This window comes from Fusarium coffeatum (assembly GCF_003316985.1).
Source record: "Fusarium coffeatum strain FIESC_28 chromosome Unknown BRIP53273_contig_167, whole genome shotgun sequence".
Classification (NCBI taxonomy): Eukaryota; Fungi; Ascomycota; class Sordariomycetes; order Hypocreales; family Nectriaceae; genus Fusarium; species Fusarium coffeatum.
The window spans coordinates 6,007-26,644 of record NW_022157960.1 but is presented as its reverse complement, the minus strand read 5'-3'; the positions used below and the strand labels follow the sequence as shown (position 1 = coordinate 26,644).

Below are 20,638 nucleotides of genomic sequence, written 5' to 3'. Positions count from 1 at the left end.
AGGTCACAATCCCATACCAACAGCTGGAGATCCGGAGATCGAGCTACTTGCAGCCCACCGTGGGTATCATCAAATCAAAAAATACATCCCCGCTTTGCTTCATGTCCTGAACTCCCATCGTTTGAGTTCACAATTATTCCCGTTCCACGTCTATCCTCTGTGTAACTAAGCAAAATTAGCCATTTTCCAATGTCTCTCTTGAAGTGCAACTTACTCTTTCCAGTCGATAACAACGCTCAAGATCCTAATTGGATGCTTGTGCTTAGTTGCTGTGGTGAAAGTCAATGATGTTAAGAATCATTTAGACAATGTTCTGCTGAGCAGCCGCAAGCTGAGCAGGAGCAACAATCTGCGCGGGAGCAGAGAACTGAGGGAGATTTCCGAGCTGAGTGGGAGCAGGAGCAGAAGTGTGAGCACTGATCAGGATAGTGTGAGGGTGCTGGCGACGGCGGCGCTCAGATGGTCGGCGAGGGCGGTACTGGTAATCAGGGTGAAGGCGCTTGTGCTCCTCCTTGATCTCGTCTGCCTTCTTCTTGTAGTAGAGGCGAACCTCGCTAGTCTCCATGTTCCAGCATCGGCCAAGGATTTGGGCTGGACAAAAGTCAGTGGAAGTCTATAATCATGGCACTTGTTACTTACAAATTTCATTGTTGGTGATATCAGGACGCTTGTTCTTGACGATCTGGTGACGCTCCTTACGGTAAAGGATGTAGGCATTTGGGGGTCGTGGGACATGGACGCGGTTGACCGAAAGCTCAGGACGCTGCAGGAAAATCGCCTCGTGGGCACCTTGGGCATTCAAGAGCATTCCACCATCGCTCAGAAAGTCGCGAGGGACTCCGAGATAATAGCAGCCCTTCTTGTTGTCACGGGCGTAGAGAACAGGCTCCCCGAATTCGACCCTGGAGAAGAGAATGAGTGAACGTTCACGAGTGCATTCAAGACGTATTAACTCACATGAAAAGGTTGGCGAGCCCAGCTTTGGCGCCTTGGTCCATCTGCTCATAGAGCTCGGCAGGAATGTCGATGAGCTTGCGAAGCTGCTTCTCCTTAGGGACAAGACACTGAAAGACGCTGTCAATATGCTCGCTGGTCCACTGTGTGTGATACACTTGAGGATGAACGGAGCCGGGGCCCATCAAGACGAGAGTGCTCATGGCGAAGATTGTTGTGACCTAAGATGGTTCTGTTGGCGTTTTGTGAGTTGGAGGAAGTACACTTCGAAAGAAGTTGGTAGGAGAAAGAAGATGGTTAGAAACAGAATCGTTGTAAGGATGAGAAAGGGAGAAAATAGATGAGCACCCTCGATGGGAATTTGTAGTAACACTGGCAGTGCTACAAGCGCCTTTGCAAGCAAACGCCTAACGACTTGTTGTTGCTTGCTATTGATGCACGCAGGTGGGGCAGTTTCGGCTGGCCAGCAGTGGTGTGCAAGTGTCAGTCAGGTACGTATGTTTCTGGTATTCTCCTCTGGATCTCCAGCTCCCCGTCTTTTCTTTGTTTGAGTCCTGGTCTGTGCGTTCCTGCATGGCTGTGGAATCAACACTGTGTGAAATTGCAGAACAGGGTCTCGAGGTTAGTTAGCTCAGTTGGCATGCGGAAGAACGAGAAGAGTTAGATGCAATCGAGCCTGTCGATGAAATGGCATTATCCTTATATAGGTAAAGTAAGCGGTGTTTGCAATGCCAGCAGAGAGTTTTAGTCAGGTAGACATATTTCTTCTTCTTGTGTCTTCTGGTGATATAATCATGACTGTTTACCTAAATGCGGTGCGCTTCTGAACCACTACAATGAAACTGTGAAGTAAACTAACACCGAGTATACACCTTGCTAGAACTTTTTCACGTATCCCCGAACAAAAAAAGAGAGCATTCGTGCTCATCCCGGCTTTGAAAACTCTTCAGTGGTATAAACTTGTCGTATTATCTCGGAGTTCTTCTTGTTACTGGATTAAGCACAAAGAATAACTAAGACTAGTATCAGGTAGGAGCTATTATACTAAATTATGTTATCAGAGGTTACATCTGATAGAAAACCTAGGCATTACTCCCTGGCGTAAGGTACATGTGATCCATCTCTACTCTAAACTCAGAACTTAAGTCAATGGTTTCAGTTTCTTGCCCTGAAAAGATGCAACCAATTCCCGGGTCAGATGAGAGCGATGATGTACCTCTCTCGCTCGAGGTTGAAGTTGAAGTTGAAGTTTTGGCATTGTAAGTTCGTACATCTTGCTTGCTGAACAGATATGTAGATGCGAGTTGAAATATTTATAGCAGTACTTGTCATTTCACGCTGATTTGGTTTTTAATACATGCTCATGTCTCATTTGTCACTGGTGCTGCATAGCGGGTATCGTGATATGAGTACGAATGAGAGATATGCCATTCTAGAAATCTCCGAAAAGTGCGCAAGTTCAGGCAAAGGAATATCGTTTCGAAAGGCTATATGTATATACTTGTAGCTTATGCTCTATGGTATCAGTGTCTCGTAAAATTGTCTTGAAAGTTTTACAGTATTAAACCTGAGGTGCTCGCCAGTGCCAGTGCTGGTGTCGGTGCCAAGCCTAAGCGGTGCTCTTCCACACTGCCCAGCTCCATGTGCCTCAACCCCGAATTAGGGATCGGTGTTGACATTGTTTATGCCCCTGGGCGTGCCCGATCTTTTTACACCCCTCACTGCATATCCATCCCATCTCCAGCATCAGGGCTTCTCTTTTTCTTCCACTACACACCAAACATTATTCTCTCAACTCTCGCTCCTTACACTCTAATTACTAGAACGCTCTGAGGACTCCTTCATTTCGAGCTTCTCCTTCTTTACTCATTGCAGCAATGGAGTCTCAGCCTCAGCCTCAACCTCAGAGTGAAACTCGTGCTCCGGCTCAGAACATCCCTTCCATGCCCACCAGAGCCACAGAGGAGGATGTCCAGGCTATCTTGAAAGGACCAGCGTTGAACCATCTGGCACCTGTTCCTGGTGGCAAATGGAGAGTGCTCAGTCGAACGACGAACGCAATAGAGGTCGCGTACGTTGTTAACCACACCCAAATCTTGGCCATGACTGTCCAACTTGGTGCCAACCCCGCTCTGGTCGCTGATCAATGTTGGCAACATGTTTACGGCTATCCTACAGGTAAGCGCTTATTTTCTTTCATGCTATCTCCTACCTTTGGACTAAAGACAAAAAGGTGTAGCTTCACTCGTCGATGGCGCTCTGCAAGAGTGGGAACCACCTGTTTCGAATGTTGGAAACCGTGCTGAAGAGATGGAGTCTCTTACCCAGATGTACAACCAGGTACTGGACGCGAATAGCATCATGGCGACAGGTACTATCGCTCGTCAATCTGACACATCGCCGACGTCTCTCGATGTCTCGCTCTCTGAGCCTGATCATTTTCCTACTTCCACTGTCGACCATGAGCAGCCTTACAGTCAGGCTCAGATACACGTTCCGGTGGTGACTCAGGCGGGGTCGTTCCAGCAGGTGCAGGTCATGAACATGTCTGGACATGGCACAAGTGTAGTCCCCGGTAAGTCTGTGTATTGAGATCGAAAGAAGACCTATTGCTAAATATCAAGTAGCGTTCCAGGACATGGCCGACTCGATGCAGGCTACCCTTCCATTCATGTCTCATGACGGACATGTCAACGAACCTGATGACAACCCTCGTTGGGACTCTTTTACCCAGAATACTTGATTGGATACTTCGGTCACCATGCACAAACCTGTGGATCGGATCTTCCTGTAGCGCATTCATAGAAATGAACTATCCTCTCAGACCATCTTTATCAACTGCCTGAGAACATTCCTCAGGTGTTTGAGTTCTTCTTGATATTTCTGACAACGCTGGTATCATCGACCTGTCCAGCGCTTGGTCTGTTGATAAGGTGATGACTGATCGTCTTCACCGAGACCAAGGTACCTCGAAGCTTTACCTAAACTCCGCCTAATCTGACTGGTCGTCTTGACCAAGGTACGTTCTCCTCAAGCTCATCTAAATTGTCATAAGTATTTTCTAAAAGTTTAGAGTAGCACACGAGGATGCCTAGAAGGCTACCGTCGAAGTTGGAGTTGGGTCAGTGATGAGGCAGGCGATTTGAGAAAGGGCGAGAATGGACTATTTGCAATGATACCCAATTATCGAGGGCATTCCCGAAAGTAGCATCATGGATTCGATTAATACAGATGATTCACTAGAACTTGATGCTTGATACCGTAGTGCCTTAGTAGGTACCAAGTGAGGTCGGAATTGCGTTTGACATCTATGGCCCACAGGAAGCTGAGGGTGGGGTGCGTATAGTACCTAAGGACGGATAGATACATTAGTACCTAGACCACGGGCTGTAAGTGTAAGTGTAAGCTACGGATACTAGTGGAGGGTTTGACAAGCAGGGGCGTTAGTCGCTTGGCGATCGCCAGGATGGATCTGAGGACATGGGGGTCCATGTTATTCCCAGCGACCAACCCACCAATTTTCCTTTTCTCTCGACACATTGTCTAGGTTATCAGTACAGTACATTGGGTGATGGAACGAAATGAAGAAAGGTCACACAGTCCTTGAGTGCTCGGCCTGCATGGCGATGAGTCTAGATGTTCTTGAGGTACCGCGCTAATTCAATGCAGCATATCGGTACAGTACCATACTGTTCCTCAGTCCCTTGCGCTTGATCCACAACATTTAACCGAACTGCCATGACATTCATTGGCAGCTACTGGTCGTCCATCTGCGCAAACGATCAACAGAAATCAGACTAGTGTGTTCCATATTCGCAATTATCGCCCATTGAAGTTACGTTGCTGGTCCGTGATCCCTCCTATCAGACTACTCTTCAGCCTTACTGCACTATCCAGTACGTTATTTACTGTACAGTACCGGAACGGAAATAGCATGGATGGGATCCAAGATGGGGTAGTGGAGGGTAGCAGGGGTGGGCGTCATCGAGCAATCGTACTATTACAGTACTTTATGTCCGGACATTCATGCCTTGAGTGACAGCTAACAGGAGTTGGATTTCATATGATGCAAAGATAGATGATCCAGTCACTCACTCTATGTGAGCTCACAGGTACCGTACCGCCTCTCAGACTACATCTTAGTACCGTGCCGTACTGTACCAGGGACCGGGCTAGGAGACATAGTTGGGCCTTACGCAGGCTTGGCAGTTCCTGGTGTTTGCCTGCATGTCTCAGAAGGCCAGTCGCGAGTCTAAGATTCTTAGTGGGACGGGGTCGACCGGCGAGGTTCTCTCCGGATCTTTCTCAGCTTCGTTGATCGAATGAGGTATGGACCGGGACCTTTCGACCTTTCGACCTTTCGACCTTTCGACCTACCGTGCAGCCAGCACAGTACCACCCATTCATGGGTCAGTCCGAAGGCTTGCTTGCAGCTAAGTTAAATCCCTGGGTCTAGTAGGCGTTGCGAACAACAGTGCTGTAGTCGCTCTGCGATTTCAATGTCCATGTTCCTGCGCGAGCGCGAGTTTGGTCTACGCCAGATTGAATGCCGACAAGCCCGTTCAGTACCGAGCTGCGCTATTCAAGGAGTCCAAACATGGCTGGCACTATATCTCTTGCCCGTACTCACATAAGAGAGTAACAGAAGCAAATGAGAGGTCGACACCAGAGAGTTACAGGGGCACAACGATCTAGACAACCATTGAGATCAGGGCGAGTGTCATCGGACTCAAGTCCCCTGAGAAACCACATCTTTCAGCCCCTCAAATGTTATGTACGAGGACGCCAAGAATAAAGTTCCAGTAAGCGAGGTGACAGGGAAGTCAGAGGTATGTTCAGAAGATCCAAGAATTCGGATAACGCACACTCGACGTATCTGATAGATCTAACCTGTTTCCCTCTAGACGAAGCTATTCTCGTTGTAGTCTAGCAAGCCGGACAGTTTGTGCTTACTGTAATGGTATAAGTGACTTGAAGCTAGTTTCGGTACTGTACGAATGATCTACGGTTACGGATAGCCCGTCTACACTTAACCTCCATGTTACTGTACAGTAGCTCGCGGTCACTCGCGTCGCGAAGGGAAGTGAAGGGAAGGAAGCTTCTATAGTGGTCTCTTGGCGAAGTCCACACGAAACAGCAAGTGAGCTCCTGTCAAAACGTCTACGCACTTAACTTTATTTCAGTGCTTCGCAAGGGCTAAATTTTGGTTGGGTTTGCGTTTGCGTTTGCGTTTCATCCATCGTGTCAGGCTGCAAGGAGTTCTTTGGATTCGCTTGTGCTGGATATGCATGTCGCGTGTGATCAGCCCACCCAAAGACCTACTTGTGTGCCAACCTCAGATGTGACTGCATAGCAGAAGAGTTGTCAATTAGTGAGATTGAGCAATGATGCCAAAACCTTGTAGACTATGTATACAAAAGTCGCTGCGATTAAATGTCTTAATTGAAATGTCTAACTTGATATTGGTGGACAAGCCGGCATCCTTGCTGCACATTTCCAGCCGGTATACCGGATACCACAAATACCTACCGCCCGGGCAAGCGCAAATTCGCGTCCTCACTCTTCCTGGTATGAGATCTTCCGCATCTCGCCCAAGCGATGACGAGCCGAAGCCAAGGCGTTCTCCAATTGGAGGATCTCGACCTGTTGTGTTGGTGGCTTGTCAGTCACTGATCTTACACGAGAATCTAATCGGAACTTTGCCGGATATAGTAACCGTTATGCCCGCACAGGACCGGGAATGGCCTGTGAAGGGGGGGGACAGGGGAATCGGAGATAGGAGTGGGGCGTGGGGCGTGGGATGAGACATGGGAGCAAAAGGGTTGGCAAACAAATGACAGGAAACAGTTTCTGAACTTACTTGTTGTTCCATCTCCCGCACCTTGAACTCGTGCGCGCCAAGATTGGTGTAGTCCACCTGGTCTTCTTCTTGGCTACGCTCCTTGATCAAACTCTGGACCTGGCGCACCAACGCTCGACAAGCTGCACCCACAGCCTTGCTGGCCTGTTCGAGCTTTTCTTGGCTCTTGGACATGAACCCTGCCTTGACTCTGCTTGCAGCCACAAGCTGGGCTGTGGAGGCAGCCACATCGTTCGAGGCCACGATAAGCTGTTCTGGGCTGTTACGTCCAGAGATGACGCCGTCTGCTGTCTCAATCAGAGTGTTGGTCGACGACGCCACAGCCTTGGCAGCAGAAATGAGACCTTCCGTCCATCGGTTGTTCTTCTTGTAAAATGCCGTCCTGGATGTCGATCCACGTCCGGCCTGTACGATCTCCTGCTGTGTCACAGTGGCCGCCTGGATGAGTTGCGTAATGGCGTTGGTGATCGCCGTGGCCGCATCCAGAATCGAATCGTTTACCTTGAGCTCATAGGTTGAGTAGCCGTCACGAGGCTTGTTCCTGAGCTTGGCCAGTCGTGCAGCAGCTGCCGCGATGGCATCCGCAGCTTTGCTGAGTTCTGAATCGACGAGATCGCCCAAGTCTCCCTTCTTGTTGGCGAGCTGTCCGAAGCCTGGGGCGAACGTCTCAACCAATTTGTTGAGCTTTTGCAGGTTCATTTGGACATCATTGTTGCTGTTGATGACTACATCGGTCTTCTGCAGGGGGTCCATGCCTTCCAGTCTGAAGCTCTGGAGACCTCGGAGGAATTGGACCGCCGAAATAGCAGGCTGCCGGGTCCCGTTCATTAGGGAATCAGTCTTCTTATCATCTGTAGCCAGACGAGTGAGACCCTTTGTGTTGCTGCAAACATCAGCAATGGCACCAGAGAACACGTTGATAGCCTTGATGAGATCTGCGTGCGTCGCATTAGGACCGTCCGCGATGAAATTGTTAAACGATGTAGCAAACTCCATAGCACTGGCTGATGCCTTCTCGATTTGTGACAATACGTATGACGGTGATGCATTCTGGTTACCAGCCTGCATGTTAGAGTCCAGCTCGTATAGAGCATCGTCTACACGCGCAACACCCGCCTGGAGAACTGAGTCGATAATGTCATTGATCTTGTCGAGATTCGACATGATAAGTGCATCAATCTGTCCATCCAGAGCATTGTCAGTATCGCCCTGATTCATCTTGAGCTCGTTGAGCTCGATGAGTGTCTGGTCCATGCCCGCTTTGTACACCTCGAGCTCCTCCTCCTTGTCTCGGAGAAGCTGTTCGAGATCAGAGCTGCCATCTCGGAGGTTCATTTGAGCGTCCTCCAGCTGGCGCGACTTGTTGCGCAGCGCCTCTTCAAGATCCGCCATCTCGCGGTTGTACTTGGCAAGCATTGTCGACAATTCGTTGCCCTTGCTGCGCTCCAGATTGTCGGCTTTATCTTGAGCAAGTCGGAGCTCGCGCTTGAGCTTCTCAACTTCATCCTTGCTGCTTCCACTCGCGCGATCCTTGTCATGGAGAGCACGGTCACGCTCACGGATCATGTCGGCCAACTCGAGGTTCTTCGTCTTGATCTCACGCTCGAGCTTCTCTCGTCGATCGATGGCCTCCTGTGCGCTTGCTGCCTTGAGTTGAACTGCCTTGAATTTCTGTAGAAGGTCGAGATGCTCGTGCCGTAGCTGGGAATAGAGCTTCGCCAGCGCCTCGTATTTCGTCCTCCATGTGTTGACCTGCTCCTGGAGAGCCCTGATTTGGTCATCCTTGCTGTGCATCTGCTGGCCAAGGCTGTTTTGGATATGCGACAGCTCACCCTCCAGAGCCTTGACTCGCTGGTCGTATTGCTGAAGCATCAGCTGGTCACGCTCATACTGGGCACGTGCATTGAGGTTTTCGCGCTCCAATTCTGCAAGACGCCCTTGGGTCTGCCATTGAGCCTGTTGCGCCATAAGTGCCTCCTGTTCACGCTGCTGCTGCTCCATGAGCTGCTGTTGCTGTTGCTCGAATTCGCGCTGTGCTTGCAGCTGCGCCTGTTGTTGCGCCATGAGAGCTTGCTGTTGCTGCTGCTCAAGGATACGCTGCTGCTCTTCGTATTCTCGGTTTTGACGATCCAACTCACTCTTCCAAAACTCATTCATCTCGTCAGGGGCTTCATTCTTGGGCTCCGGCAAGGGGGACGGCTTTCGCTCAATCTCCTGTTTCGGACGGGCTGGAAGGGCAGGAGCGTCATCGTCTTCGGCCAGCAGGTTGGGGGGGTCTTGTGGAAGCTTGGGGATGGTGATAAGGCTAGTGAGATATCGAAGGTTTGAACACTCATAATAGAACTTGACCAAGCGATAATGCTGTGCATTGTAACGTTCACGGAGTGGTTCAAGTGCTTCGTCGTCGCCGGTTGCTGCATTTTCGTTAACCCTAAAGATCCTAAAAAGGGGGGGTGAGTGAATCACTGACTTGAGTGCATTGCACGGAGCATGCTAGTAATGAACTTGTAAATTCCGTAACTCTCCTGCACCAGGGGCACCAGAGCCGCGATGCGACACTCGTTGTTTCCAACATTGCGGAAGTGTGAGAAAATCAGCTTCTGGAACTGCTCAATCTTATCTTGCAGCACCATCAGGTCGCTGATGGTCTCATAGCCTTCATTAGGGTCGTTGATAGCCTTGAGACTCAGGTACTCTTCGTATTCGAAAGTTCCGTTGAACTCAGGGTGTTGGTGGTGAAAGGAAAGCTTCGCAAGGAGGTAGTAAACGTATTCGCGGATCAGAGGTGCGTAGCCGCGCATGCCTTCACCTCCTCCGCCCATGCCGCGGTTCAAGCTATCGATCCAGGCGCGATTAGCCATCGCTTCCTTCAGAGCGCTAGGGTGGCCTTCTTGGAGCACTTTGTGGATCGTGATAAGTGCCTTGAACGTCTGAACTTCATCGGCAAGGATCGGTTGACTATTAGATTCTGGGTCAGTATAAGTTGACACAATAGAGGGCGTGTGTGACATACACCTTGATGCCAGACCAGAAGGCGGCAGAGGATCTATGGTCCCATGTATAGACGATGCATGCGCGAACATGTTTGCGCTTCGGGGAGATCTCTTCGGCATTCGTAGCTTTCTTGATGTTGATGGCGAGCTCTTGATCAGTCCTGCGCAAGATGATGAAGTCAGCTTGTTGTTCTTGAAGCGCCGCGATGTGTCACTGACTTGGTATGCTCAGTACCACGCACAGCTGCAGACATCTTTGCAATTGGTAGCGGATAAGCTCCGCGATGCTAGATTCCGGTATGTGGTAAAGGTATCTGCGCAGGTAGAGTTCGTCGCGAGCTTCGAAGGTGTCGTAGTAACCCCTGGAAATCACGAGACAATTTCCCCGTCGAGCCCGACACCGCGCAAGCCAAACGAATTAGGCAGAAGGTAAACGGTCAGCGACAGGTAAAGGTATGGTAGGATTCAGGCGTCAACTATTCAGAAACACCCAATGTAGGGCAAGAATTGGAGGTCGTCGTCGTCAGCCTTTACAAGTTCGGGCGACTGTTGGGCGTGGCTCGTCTTGGCTACTATTCGATGCCGTAGCTTTCGTGGCTGGGCCGAAGCCATGGAAGAGGCCTGGCGAGCGTCATATGGGGTACGTATTCTTGTTTTGTGGGGCGCAGTAAATTGAAGATGGGATTCCTTGAAGAACCACATTCAATATGATATCTGCAAGATGAACTAGACCTCACACAACATATGATTGCTTATTCTAGGAGGCATTCAAAAGCGCCTTCATTAATAGCGGTTCCGAAGTTCCTCCTTCTCCAGATATCAATGGGTGAGTATGTTTGTATTACTTGTATTGAAGTAATGTCGAACAGTGTTGTTATTCAAGCAGCAGTAATGGACAATTGATGTCAGTAGCATTGCGTATACTGTGCCAAACACAGCGAGAGTTGTTTTTGACGATCCCTCGTGTGCAGAATCGTAGAAATGGTAAGGCAGAAATCTGTAAACTACCTTGATACTAACACTTAGACTACAGGGTAGGTATAATTGACATTTGGCTTTACTATAAATTACTCTAGATATGAATGCACAATGTATATCAAACGCTTAATATCTAATAAAAGCAGACAGATAGTGATCGATTACCATATCCCAGACTCAATTCTTCATATTCGTAACTCTTTAATACTAACATGATTTGCTGTGTGGATGGGGTTTGCCACAAAAAATAAACCCTTTCCTTTGAGTACAGAACATGAATGTAAGTAACCTCGATTGGAATGATGGGTTCTTTCACATGTAGTCCTGGAATTCTGATCATCACTGGAGAAGCACATTTCAGAGGGCATTTGGGAGAAGCGGCAGTTCATTTTTACGCCAAGTCAATACCGAGCCCTCTACACGGGCTGGACACAGTTCACCAGAGGTATCTTCAAGTACAGGGAAGAGGCATGCTTCAAACGATGTCATTTTTTTGGTCCTATGCCGTACAGACATCAAAAGGCAAGCCCTTGCCATGCAGATTTCTTTCCCATCCGGACGCAATACCCCAAGTAAAAAGAAGCAAGCACCACCAACCCTCGCAATATCTTTTCTTTTAGATCGTAGTCTCGTAAGCAAGAGGGGTAACGGTCATAGGGGGGTTGTCGGAGAGCGACAGTGTGTGGGCCTCACGAGGTCCAGCGGGCTGACGCTTGACCTGGACGACGGTGCCGTTGGCCTTGGCCTCACGCTTAGCCTCGGCGTTAGCCTTGACTCGCTTGAGGAAGTCCTCACGAGATCGGGACTGCTGGATGTGCTCGATTCGGACGTTGATTCGCTTCTCGATGTATCGGTGCTTGACCTGCTTGTAGATGATGACACCGACAGCAGACTTGGTGACGTTGTAGATGACACCAGTCTTTCCGTGGTAGACCTTGAAGGGCATACTGGAATTCATTGTTAGCCCTCCTGTTGCTTTGCCCACAAGATTTCCAAAAAGCGTCCAAGTTCCGCAATTTCGCGTATGTTTTGTCGCAGGTTGGCAAAGGGCGTTGCTTACCCCTTCTGGACGGCACCGTTCGCCTTAATGTCGACGATATCTCCAACGCGGTACTGTCGGAGGTAGGTGTTCAGGGCAATCATACCCTTCTTGCGGAAGTCCCGGCTGAAGGCATACTATAATTTCACATCGTCAGTCTCATGCCGACGTCGTCGAAATTCGCAAATCGCTGGTTGAACATACGCGGGTGCCCGCTCTCTTTCCGTAGGAGTGACCCATCTCGAATCGTGTGATCTGCCGGTCGCGGGAGGGTTGGGGTTAGTAGTCGTGGGTTGGCGAAAGAGATGGTGAAGTCCGTCGCTTTGGTGTTCTGGATTTCTCGAGCGTCCTTGTGGGACGGCACCTCAGATTTTCCGATTTTTTTTCGGTAGGGCAAGGGCGACCCACCCGCACCTGCCAAATTTGCCAAATTTAGGGTTCCTCAGATCACCCACACGTGACCTCGAGCTGCCGCCAAATTTCCTTCGCACATTTTTGTTGGATCTCGTGAGAAAGTTCAACTCCCGCAGAACACCCAAGGAGCAAGTCAAGTAAGTGTCACGACGAGAATATCACCAAGTCCTTCAATTAACAAAGACTTCAGGATGCCTCCCCGCGCCCACTCCAAGACCTCCCGTGTCCCCCGCCGACCCTTCGAGTCTGCCCGACTGTCAGTATCACCGGCCACTGAACATGAGCTTGACTCTGTTTAAGTCGATTGTGAACCAAGACTGACCGATAATAATAGTGACTCCGAGCTTAAGCTCGTCGGCGAGTATGGCCTGCGCAATAAGCGTGAGGTCTGGCGAGTCGGTCTGACTCTGTCCAAGATCCGTCGTGCTGCCCGGTATGAAGACCTTGACACTTTTCACGTCATGCTGGTTCAAACTTTCTAACACCTCACACAGTCAGCTCCTCACCCTCGACGAGAAGGACCCCAAGCGTCTCTTCGAAGGCAATGCCCTCATTCGACGTCTCGTCCGTGTCGGTGTTCTCGACGAGTCCCGCATGAAGCTGGATTACGTCCTGGCCCTCAAGATCGAGGATTTCCTTGAGCGTCGTCTCCAGACCTGTGTCTGGAAGCTCGGTCTCGCCAAGTCTATCCACCACGCTCGTGTCCTGATCCGCCAGCGCCACATCCGAGTCGGAAAGCAGATCGTCAACGTTCCTTCTTTCATCGTCCGTCTCGACTCCCAGAAGCACATTGACTTCGCTCTTACCTCGCCCTTCGGTGGTGGCCGTCCCGGCCGTGTCCGCAGAAAGAAGGCCAAGGCCGCCGAGGGCGGTGAGGGTGGCGAGGACGAGGAGGACGAGGAGTAAATGCAATCAAAAATGCAAAAACGGTTCTCCCTGTCTAGGGCACTTGGTGATGGGATACCACTCATGGGAAGGGGATTCTCTTCATAGCTTGCGGCGTTGGCCAGAGGAAAAAAATGGAATGATTTCACCGGATAACGACAAACAAAAATCTCCCGGTGTCTCCTCAACTGTGTACATGAATCTCATGAAACATGAATCCAATCACGACATCATCCACCCATCATGCTTGATCACTGTGAATACTCAAAACGCCCTGCGTGTTGCTGCAATATGTTCGTGATGTCAATCGGAATTAGTTTTAATGAACGCTTCGCTATGATAAAAGTTCATCCCTGCCCAACATCTTTGCCATGGGATCATCCGTTGCTCGTCTCTTCTTCCTAAACTCTTCCATCTCCTCCTCCGTGACCCCGTTCATCATTTCCTCTCTTGTACGCTTATGCGGTTGCTCTTCTTTGTTCTTCTCCTCATCCTCTTTCGTGGTATCCTCGGGATCTTCTTCCTTATCCTCAATCAGATTGGCGCCAGTGCGTTGACGCTCGGCTGCCTCCCATGCTGTCTTGCCATCATCTCCAGTGCAGTAGCTGTTCTTGATAAATGAGTGACAACAAGCGTACCCCCATTTGAAGTTGGACCACCAGCTGCCCCATACGGAAGTATGGTTGTTGATGAGAACATCCTCGGCATACTTGGACTTGGCCTCCTTCTTGGGCGCGCCCTTGATTAAGCCAGCCTCATCGTACTCGACGAATGTTTCGGATTCAGTCACAGTCATGTTGCGCAAAGCAGCTGGCATTGCCTTTTGGTCTCCCCCATATTTGTCCAAGAGCAGCTTCTCTCGTTCCGCACGCTTTGCCTCGGCCTCTTCTCTCTCCTTCTTGCGGTAGAACTCACCTGCCGTTGGATTGGCTTGCAAGTGTTGGCTCGTGTCTCCTGACTTCTCTTGGGCTTCCCATGCATAACGTTGAGCATTCTCAAAAGCACCAGCATCGCCAGACGACCGCATGAATCCCTCTTCCGCAAAGACATCGGCCGCCTTATCTGCGGTTGCACCAGCATCCACCAACGATCGTGTCTTGGGGTCGTATTTCGCAGATTCCAGATCAAGGTTCAAAAGATATTTGGCTGTATCTTCTCGAATTCGCAACTGTCGAGTTGCTGTGCTCTGGTGCTTGCTCATGTCATTCTCCTCGGCGTACTTGTCGCCCTCGTCCGCCTCTTCATCGCCATTTTCTCCTTTCGTGGCTTGTTTGCGCAGCTCCTCCATTTGGTTGAACTCGTCCACTACGTTGCGATATTCCTTCGCATCGTAGCCATTCCAACGATCGCGCTTGGCGTCCCATCCCATTTTGACATCCTGAATCACTTCGTCGGCCTGGATATCCCTTCCTGTCCACTTAGCGCCTTTTGCGCGCGGCCGACTTAGGCAATCTTTCTTCTTATGCGTCATGGCGCCGCAGTTCTCACAAGCGCCCTTCCGATACTTTGTAGCCGCTGGGCCCGCCTTCCTGCCGCGGTCATACCATTGTGATTTCTCATCTTTCTCTTCGCGGCGCTGATGCTTGAGATAGTCGGTGTCGTCGCCTTCTTCGCCGGCATAGAAAGGTCGCTTACTGATAAAGGATGGGATGTAGATGTTCTCTTCCTTTGACGCAGCACCTGCGCCGGCGCCTGAAGGGGGCGGTTTTGGAGGGGGAGCAGGCATATTGGGGGATTTTCGAAGCTCTTTCGGTTTTCGTAGTGGTTATAAGAACGAGAATGCGGCCGACCATAAGATTGTAGGAGAAAAGCAGGTGACAATGCTTAAGCTTGCAGATCAACTCTAGGAGCAGAAAGTTGTTTAGATAAGCTCTATCAGCACGTGACCACGCGCGTCTGTCGATGGCTGGCAGGGATGGCAATGGCAAATCGCGTCTCATGCTAGGTATAGTACCTATAGATCTTGACAGTGAAGTACACTTATTAGGACCAAGTTTTCCACCGGTGTTTGGTTATTCTGCTCCTTGAATTACTTTTGAGCCCCCGATGGATCCGAGCTTTGAAGAATATGGACTTGTTCCGGGTCAGGTTGAATTGTATCGACAACTATCAAGCGACGCCCACACAATACGACCCTCAGCTGCGTAATGATATACGTCCTTCTCAGATTTCCAAGGGCCCCAAAGTCCCTATAGTACGCGTCTTTGGAGCCACTGAGACAGGCCAAAAAGTATGTGCGCATATTCACGGTGCATTCCCATATTTGTATGTGGAATACGAAGGGGGCTTGTCTCGCGATGAAGGTTCGTTAACTACTATCTCACATTCTGTAGGTAGTTGCTGATATGTACTAGTCGGCGCCTACATTTATCGTTTCCATTTGTCCATCGACCACGCATTGGCTGTCAGCTACCGCAGAGATCAGAAGAACGACAATGCAAGGTTTGTGGCAAGGATTACTCTCGTCAAGGGTATACCCTTCTATGGCTTTCATGTCGGGTATAAGTTCTTCTTAAAGATCTACATGTTCAACCCTATTGTTATGACTCGACTGGCCGATCTCCTCCAGCAAGGCGTTATTATGAAACAAAAGTTTCAGCCATACGAAGCCCATCTGCAATTCCTTCTTCAGTTCATGACGGATTTCAACTTGTATGGCTGCGATTATTTGGAATCAACGAGTACCGGATTCCGGTCACCGGTCCCCGAATATGATCAAAGACCGGATTCCTCTCACCTCTGGCACAGCCAGTCTATCCCCCAGGAGTGCATTACCGACGAAACTACACTCCCGCGCAGCAGCCATTGCTCGATTGAAGTTGATATATGCGTCCAGGATATAGTCAACAGGCACAAAGTCAAGGAAAGGCCACTTCACCATGATTTTACCGAGCGGACCAACCCTCTTCCCTCAGACATGAAGCTGGTTTACAGCATGGCTGGGCTATGGAAAGATGAGACCAAGAGGCGTAAAAGAAAAATGCCAAACCCTACTGAAGGCAGCAGTCCATTTCCTCCAGAAGTCCTTGTATCAATGTCAGCCAATCCACGCGACTCACAGCCTCAGGGTTGGATACACGAAGAAGAGTACAGAACCGAGATTCAGAACCTTATCGCATCAGAGAATGTTGCCCTCGATACAGAGGAGCTCACTTTTGAGGCTTTTGCAAAGCCTCATCCCTACGAAGAGCATGTCAAGACCACGCTGGAGTCGATCGAAGACCTTTTCCCATCGAATCTCGCGGCAGCTTTGGGATTGCCCTTAGGCATCCAGCCTGGCCAAGACCTGAAAAGCAGCATCATAGTCGACGAGGGGAAAATGCGCGAAGTCCGAGAGGCCCATGGCGAAGTCTTCCCAGAAGACTCAGATGAAGAGGCCATCACGGCATTGGTGGCAATGGGGAAAGCTGCTGATAAGGAGTCTCGCGGTTGTACCAACCAATTTCCAGAAGATCTGGAACAGGCGGCAGCAATCGATATCGGCTTCGAAAAATCAAGCCAGAAGCCATTTTGGTCTTCAATTCTTGGTGTCTGTCAGAGTGGTCTGGCCTCTGGCAATTTGCCTGCCGTTCCCTTGAATCAAGCTTTGTTTCACCGCGTGGAGGATGAAGGCCTGGTTGGCCGTGCGGTTGACGCTCCGAAATATACTTCCTCTGCTTCAACACAGCTGAAGCGACCAATGACTGATGTTGCGTCATCCCAATTGTCGAGCAAAAAGCTCAAACCTCACGAGCAGCCAACAATCGACGAGGACGAGGATGAGGATGAAATGGACTTGGTCCCCATACCTTCCACACACCTAAGCAAGCGGCCTACACCCTCTTTTAGGGGATCATCTATTCTCAAGGGCCACTCCTCCCATAAAAAGACCTTGGGGTCTGTCCTGAAAGGTACCACCGGGAATAACCATAAACTGAATTTCCCTACTGTTAAAGATCAGAATGATCCAAGCACGAAGCTCCGTCTCAGTCAAATAAGCCAAAAATCCGCTTCGCAACAAACCGACGAAGGTCGGCACACCAAACATGTTTCATTCGATCCCAGCAGCTTTCTACCTGCTGAATCGGGACCTTCTCGGGTGGCTCTGGTACCATCTTTGATATGTGAAGAAGAAAGCAAAAGTAATCTCTCTAAAATCCAGCGAGCTATGGGCAGATTTGCCAGTCCACCAGTATATTTGCTTTCCTCTCTACCGCCAATCGCAGCTTCTGTGGTATCATCATTGAAGGAACATATGCTCCCTGAAGTCCTCTACCAAGACGCATATTATAGCAAGGAAAAGGATGTCCCTGGTCGAATACGTGAGTACGCCGGGAAAGAGTTTCGATTAGAAGGCAATACTGTACCGTTTCTTCCCGAATTCGATCCAACGGCTACATCGCCAGCCAACTACGGACTCAAGTACGAATCTCTTGATAAAGCTACCATTGAACTCCAGTATGAACGACAAGGGAAGGAATGTTCATGGAGGAGCTGGGAATTTTCAAGCCCCCCACCCACTTACAACGAAGTTGAGAGCTGGCGGCTTGAACAAGAGCGCAAAGCCAATACCCAGGATGTGTCCAAACTGCCGTCAACTCCTAGACACTGCCGCTCTCAGATCGAAGGACCAACGCCAAAGAACAAGCACGGCTTCAAGTACACACCAGGCAAAAAAGCGACAAGCGTGCAGCACGAGGTCCAATACATGAGTACAATGAGCCTGGAGGTTCATGTAAACACTAGGGGAAATTTCGTTCCAAATCCTGAAGAAGATGAAATCCAGTGTGTTTTCTGGGCAATCAAGTCTGACGGAGCTTCCGCTGGCAGTCAGGACTCAATGAGAACGATTCAAACAGGGATTCTACTACTGTCCAACGATCTCGAATTTACGCAGCGTGTTCACCGCCAAGCATTTGCCGATGTCATTGAGGAAACTTCTGAGCTAGATCTCATGGTTCGTATGGTAGAAATAGTGAGGACTTATGATCCTGACATCCTGACTGGCTACGAAGTCCATGGCAGCTCATGGGGTTATCTGATCGAGAGAGCCCGGCTAAAATACGACTATAACCTTTGTGATGAGTTTTCTCGCATGAAAGCCGAATCCCATGGCAGGTTCGGTAAAGAAAACGACCGATGGGGATTTAACACTACCTCTACGATTCGAGTTACGGGTCGTCACATGGTTAATATCTGGCGGGCAATGCGAGGAGAGCTTAATCTCCTTCAGTACACAATGGAGAACGTTGCCTGGCACCTGCTGCATCAGCGTATACCCCATTACACTTGGAAATCATTAACAAGTTGGTACAAGAGTGGCAAGCACCGAGAGCTCAGCAGGATGCTGAGATACTACCAGAATCGCACAAAGCTCGACATCGAGATATTAGATGCCAACGAATTGATCGCCAGAACAAGTGAGCAAGCAAGGCTTCTTGGTGTAGATTTCTTCTCGGTTTTTTCGCGGGGATCACAGTTCAAGGTTGAGTCGATCATGTTCAGAATCGCCAAACCAGAAAACTTTCTTCTTGTATCGCCCAGTCGCAAGCAAGTCGGCGGTCAAAACGCTCTTGAGTGTTTACCACTTGTCATGGAACCCCAAAGTGCCTTCTATAACAGCCCCCTTCTGGTCCTTGACTTTCAGAGTCTATACCCAAGTGTCATGATCGCTTACAATTATTGTTATTCAACTTTCTTGGGTCGAGTCACCAACTGGAGAGGCATGAACAAAATGGGTTTCACCGAGTATAAGCGTCAGCAAGGTCTTCTTGCCCTTTTAAAGGACTACATCAACATCGCACCGAACGGTATGATGTATGCAAAGACAGAAATCAGAAAGTCATTGCTTGCCAAGATGCTGACTGAGATCCTCGAAACTCGCGTTATGGTCAAGAGCGGTATGAAGCAAGACAAAGACGATAAAACTCTTCAACAACTTCTCAACAACCGACAACTCGCTCTCAAGTTGCTCGCGAATGTCACATATGGTTATACTTCGGCCTCGTTTTCTGGCCGTATGCCTTGCTCGGAAATTGCAGACAGTATCGTGCAAACTGGTAGGGAGACTCTTGAAAGAGCAATTGCGTATATCCACTCGGTCGAGAAATGGGGCGCAGAAGTCGTGTATGGCGATACCGACAGTTTGTTCATTTATTTGAAAGGTCGAACCAAAGACGAGGCATTTGACATCGGCAACGAGATCTCAAAGGCGATCACTGAGATGAACCCACGGCCAATCAAACTCAAGTTTGAGAAAGTCTATCACCCATGCGTACTTCTCGCCAAGAAGCGATACGTCGGCTACAAGTACGAGAGCAAGGATCAGGTGAAGCCTGAGTTTGACGCTAAAGGAATCGAGACTGTCCGCCGTGACGGTACACCTGCTGAGCAGAAGATTGAGGAGAAGGCCCTACGCCTACTTTTCGAGACTGCAGACCTCAGTCAAGTAAAGGAGTACTTCCAGGAGCAATGTCAAAAGATCATGCGCAACAATGTGTCTGTTCAGGACTTTTGCTTCGCGAAGGAAGTTCGTCTAGGCACATACTCTGATAAAGGTGCACCACCTGCAGGAGCCCTCATCAGTACCAAGCGTATGCTTCAAGATGCTCGCGCAGAGCCACAGTATGGCGAGAGAGTCCCTTACGTAGTGATTACTGGTGCTCCAGGAGCTCGCCTCATCGATCGATGTGTTGCTCCTGAAGAGCTTCTCGGCAATCCGCACTGGCAGCTAGATGCTGAGTATTACATCTCCAAGAATCTCATACCCCCTCTCGAGCGCATCTTCAACCTCATGGGTGCAAACGTGCGGCAGTGGTATGATGAAATGCCAAAAGTGCAGCGCGTTCATCATGCAACCACAATTGGGAACAAGAAAGCGACTCTCGAATCGTACATGAAGTCGACGCACTGCCTTGTTTGCGGCATTAGGTTCTCCCAGGAAGACAATCCTCTTTGTATATCTTGTCGCACAAACATCCCCTCGGCACTACTCGCGCTTCAAACACGACTGACGACTGAGGAACGTCGCTTACAGGAGGTGCTCTCGCTCTGTCAAAGCTGCTCTGGTATTGGACCCGTTGAGGATGTCCAGTGTGACAGTAAGGATTGCCCTGTATTTTGGACACGCATGAGGCAAGTCGGCAGAACACGAGGGGTGCGAAACTCAAGCCAGCCTGTGATTCAATCGCTGATACAAGATATTGAGAAGTTATCACTGGATTGGTAAAATCGGACGACGATTGGGACACAATCATGGGATATTCATGGGTTAGCGGTTATGTTTTTCATCTGCATTGCGAGGCGAAATGGACAGTATAGACTTGGATAAGAACTTCCCGAATGGAAGCCACCCTAAAGATATGTATATTGATTTATTTCATCGCCATGAAACATTGGCAAGATTATCATGCCTGGCTCTACTGCAACGATATACTTTACTGATGTCTCATAAAACTTCTGAACATCGTGATTCGTATTGCCTTAGGTCATACTTGACTTGCTCAGTGGCACAAATGTCCTTTTGAAGTTACGAGC

At 49.5% G+C, this 20,638-nt stretch overlaps 7 protein-coding genes across 7 annotated transcripts; 3 read left to right on the top strand and 4 right to left on the bottom strand.

Annotated features, from left to right (window-relative positions):
• Nucleotides 1–301: 301 nt before the first annotated feature.
• FIESC28_07515 (uncharacterized protein) lies at nt 302–1,157 on the bottom strand (the record flags this gene model as incomplete). The annotated part of the gene is made up of 3 exons (XM_031161655.1): nt 302–591; nt 640–902; nt 958–1,157. 3 exons carry the CDS (start codon nt 1,155–1,157, stop codon nt 302–304), a joined length of 753 nt encoding a protein of 250 aa, XP_031014263.1.
• A 1,674-nt stretch (nt 1,158–2,831) lies between these two features.
• Nucleotides 2,832–3,697, top strand: FIESC28_07514 (uncharacterized protein; the record flags this gene model as incomplete). The annotated part of the gene is made up of 3 exons (XM_031161654.1): nt 2,832–3,132; nt 3,188–3,529; nt 3,582–3,697. The coding sequence occupies 3 exons, from the start codon at nt 2,832–2,834 to the stop codon at nt 3,695–3,697; spliced, it is 759 nt and encodes a 252-aa protein (XP_031014262.1).
• Nucleotides 3,698–6,510: 2,813 nt separating this feature from the next.
• FIESC28_07513 (uncharacterized protein) lies at nt 6,511–10,061 on the bottom strand (the record flags this gene model as incomplete). Its single annotated transcript, XM_031161653.1, has 5 exons — nt 6,511–6,597; nt 6,815–9,228; nt 9,285–9,772; nt 9,828–9,968; nt 10,027–10,061. 5 exons carry the CDS (start codon nt 10,059–10,061, stop codon nt 6,511–6,513), a joined length of 3,165 nt encoding a protein of 1,054 aa, XP_031014261.1.
• Nucleotides 10,062–11,401: 1,340 nt separating this feature from the next.
• Nucleotides 11,402–12,064, bottom strand: FIESC28_07512 (uncharacterized protein; the record flags this gene model as incomplete). Its single annotated transcript, XM_031161652.1, has 3 exons — nt 11,402–11,732; nt 11,846–11,961; nt 12,029–12,064. The coding sequence occupies 3 exons, from the start codon at nt 12,062–12,064 to the stop codon at nt 11,402–11,404; spliced, it is 483 nt and encodes a 160-aa protein (XP_031014260.1).
• Nucleotides 12,065–12,429: 365 nt separating this feature from the next.
• On the top strand, nt 12,430–13,144 carry FIESC28_07511 (uncharacterized protein; the record flags this gene model as incomplete). The annotated part of the gene is made up of 3 exons (XM_031161651.1): nt 12,430–12,494; nt 12,573–12,671; nt 12,733–13,144. The coding sequence occupies 3 exons, from the start codon at nt 12,430–12,432 to the stop codon at nt 13,142–13,144; spliced, it is 576 nt and encodes a 191-aa protein (XP_031014259.1).
• Nucleotides 13,145–13,457: 313 nt separating this feature from the next.
• Nucleotides 13,458–14,849, bottom strand: FIESC28_07510 (uncharacterized protein; the record flags this gene model as incomplete). The annotated part of the gene is made up of 1 exon (XM_031161650.1): nt 13,458–14,849. The coding sequence occupies one exon, from the start codon at nt 14,847–14,849 to the stop codon at nt 13,458–13,460; it is 1,392 nt and encodes a 463-aa protein (XP_031014258.1).
• Nucleotides 14,850–15,191: 342 nt separating this feature from the next.
• FIESC28_07509 (uncharacterized protein) lies at nt 15,192–20,330 on the top strand (the record flags this gene model as incomplete). The annotated part of the gene is made up of 2 exons (XM_031161649.1): nt 15,192–15,426; nt 15,478–20,330. 2 exons carry the CDS (start codon nt 15,192–15,194, stop codon nt 20,328–20,330), a joined length of 5,088 nt encoding a protein of 1,695 aa, XP_031014257.1.
• Nucleotides 20,331–20,638: the final 308 nt, after the last annotated feature.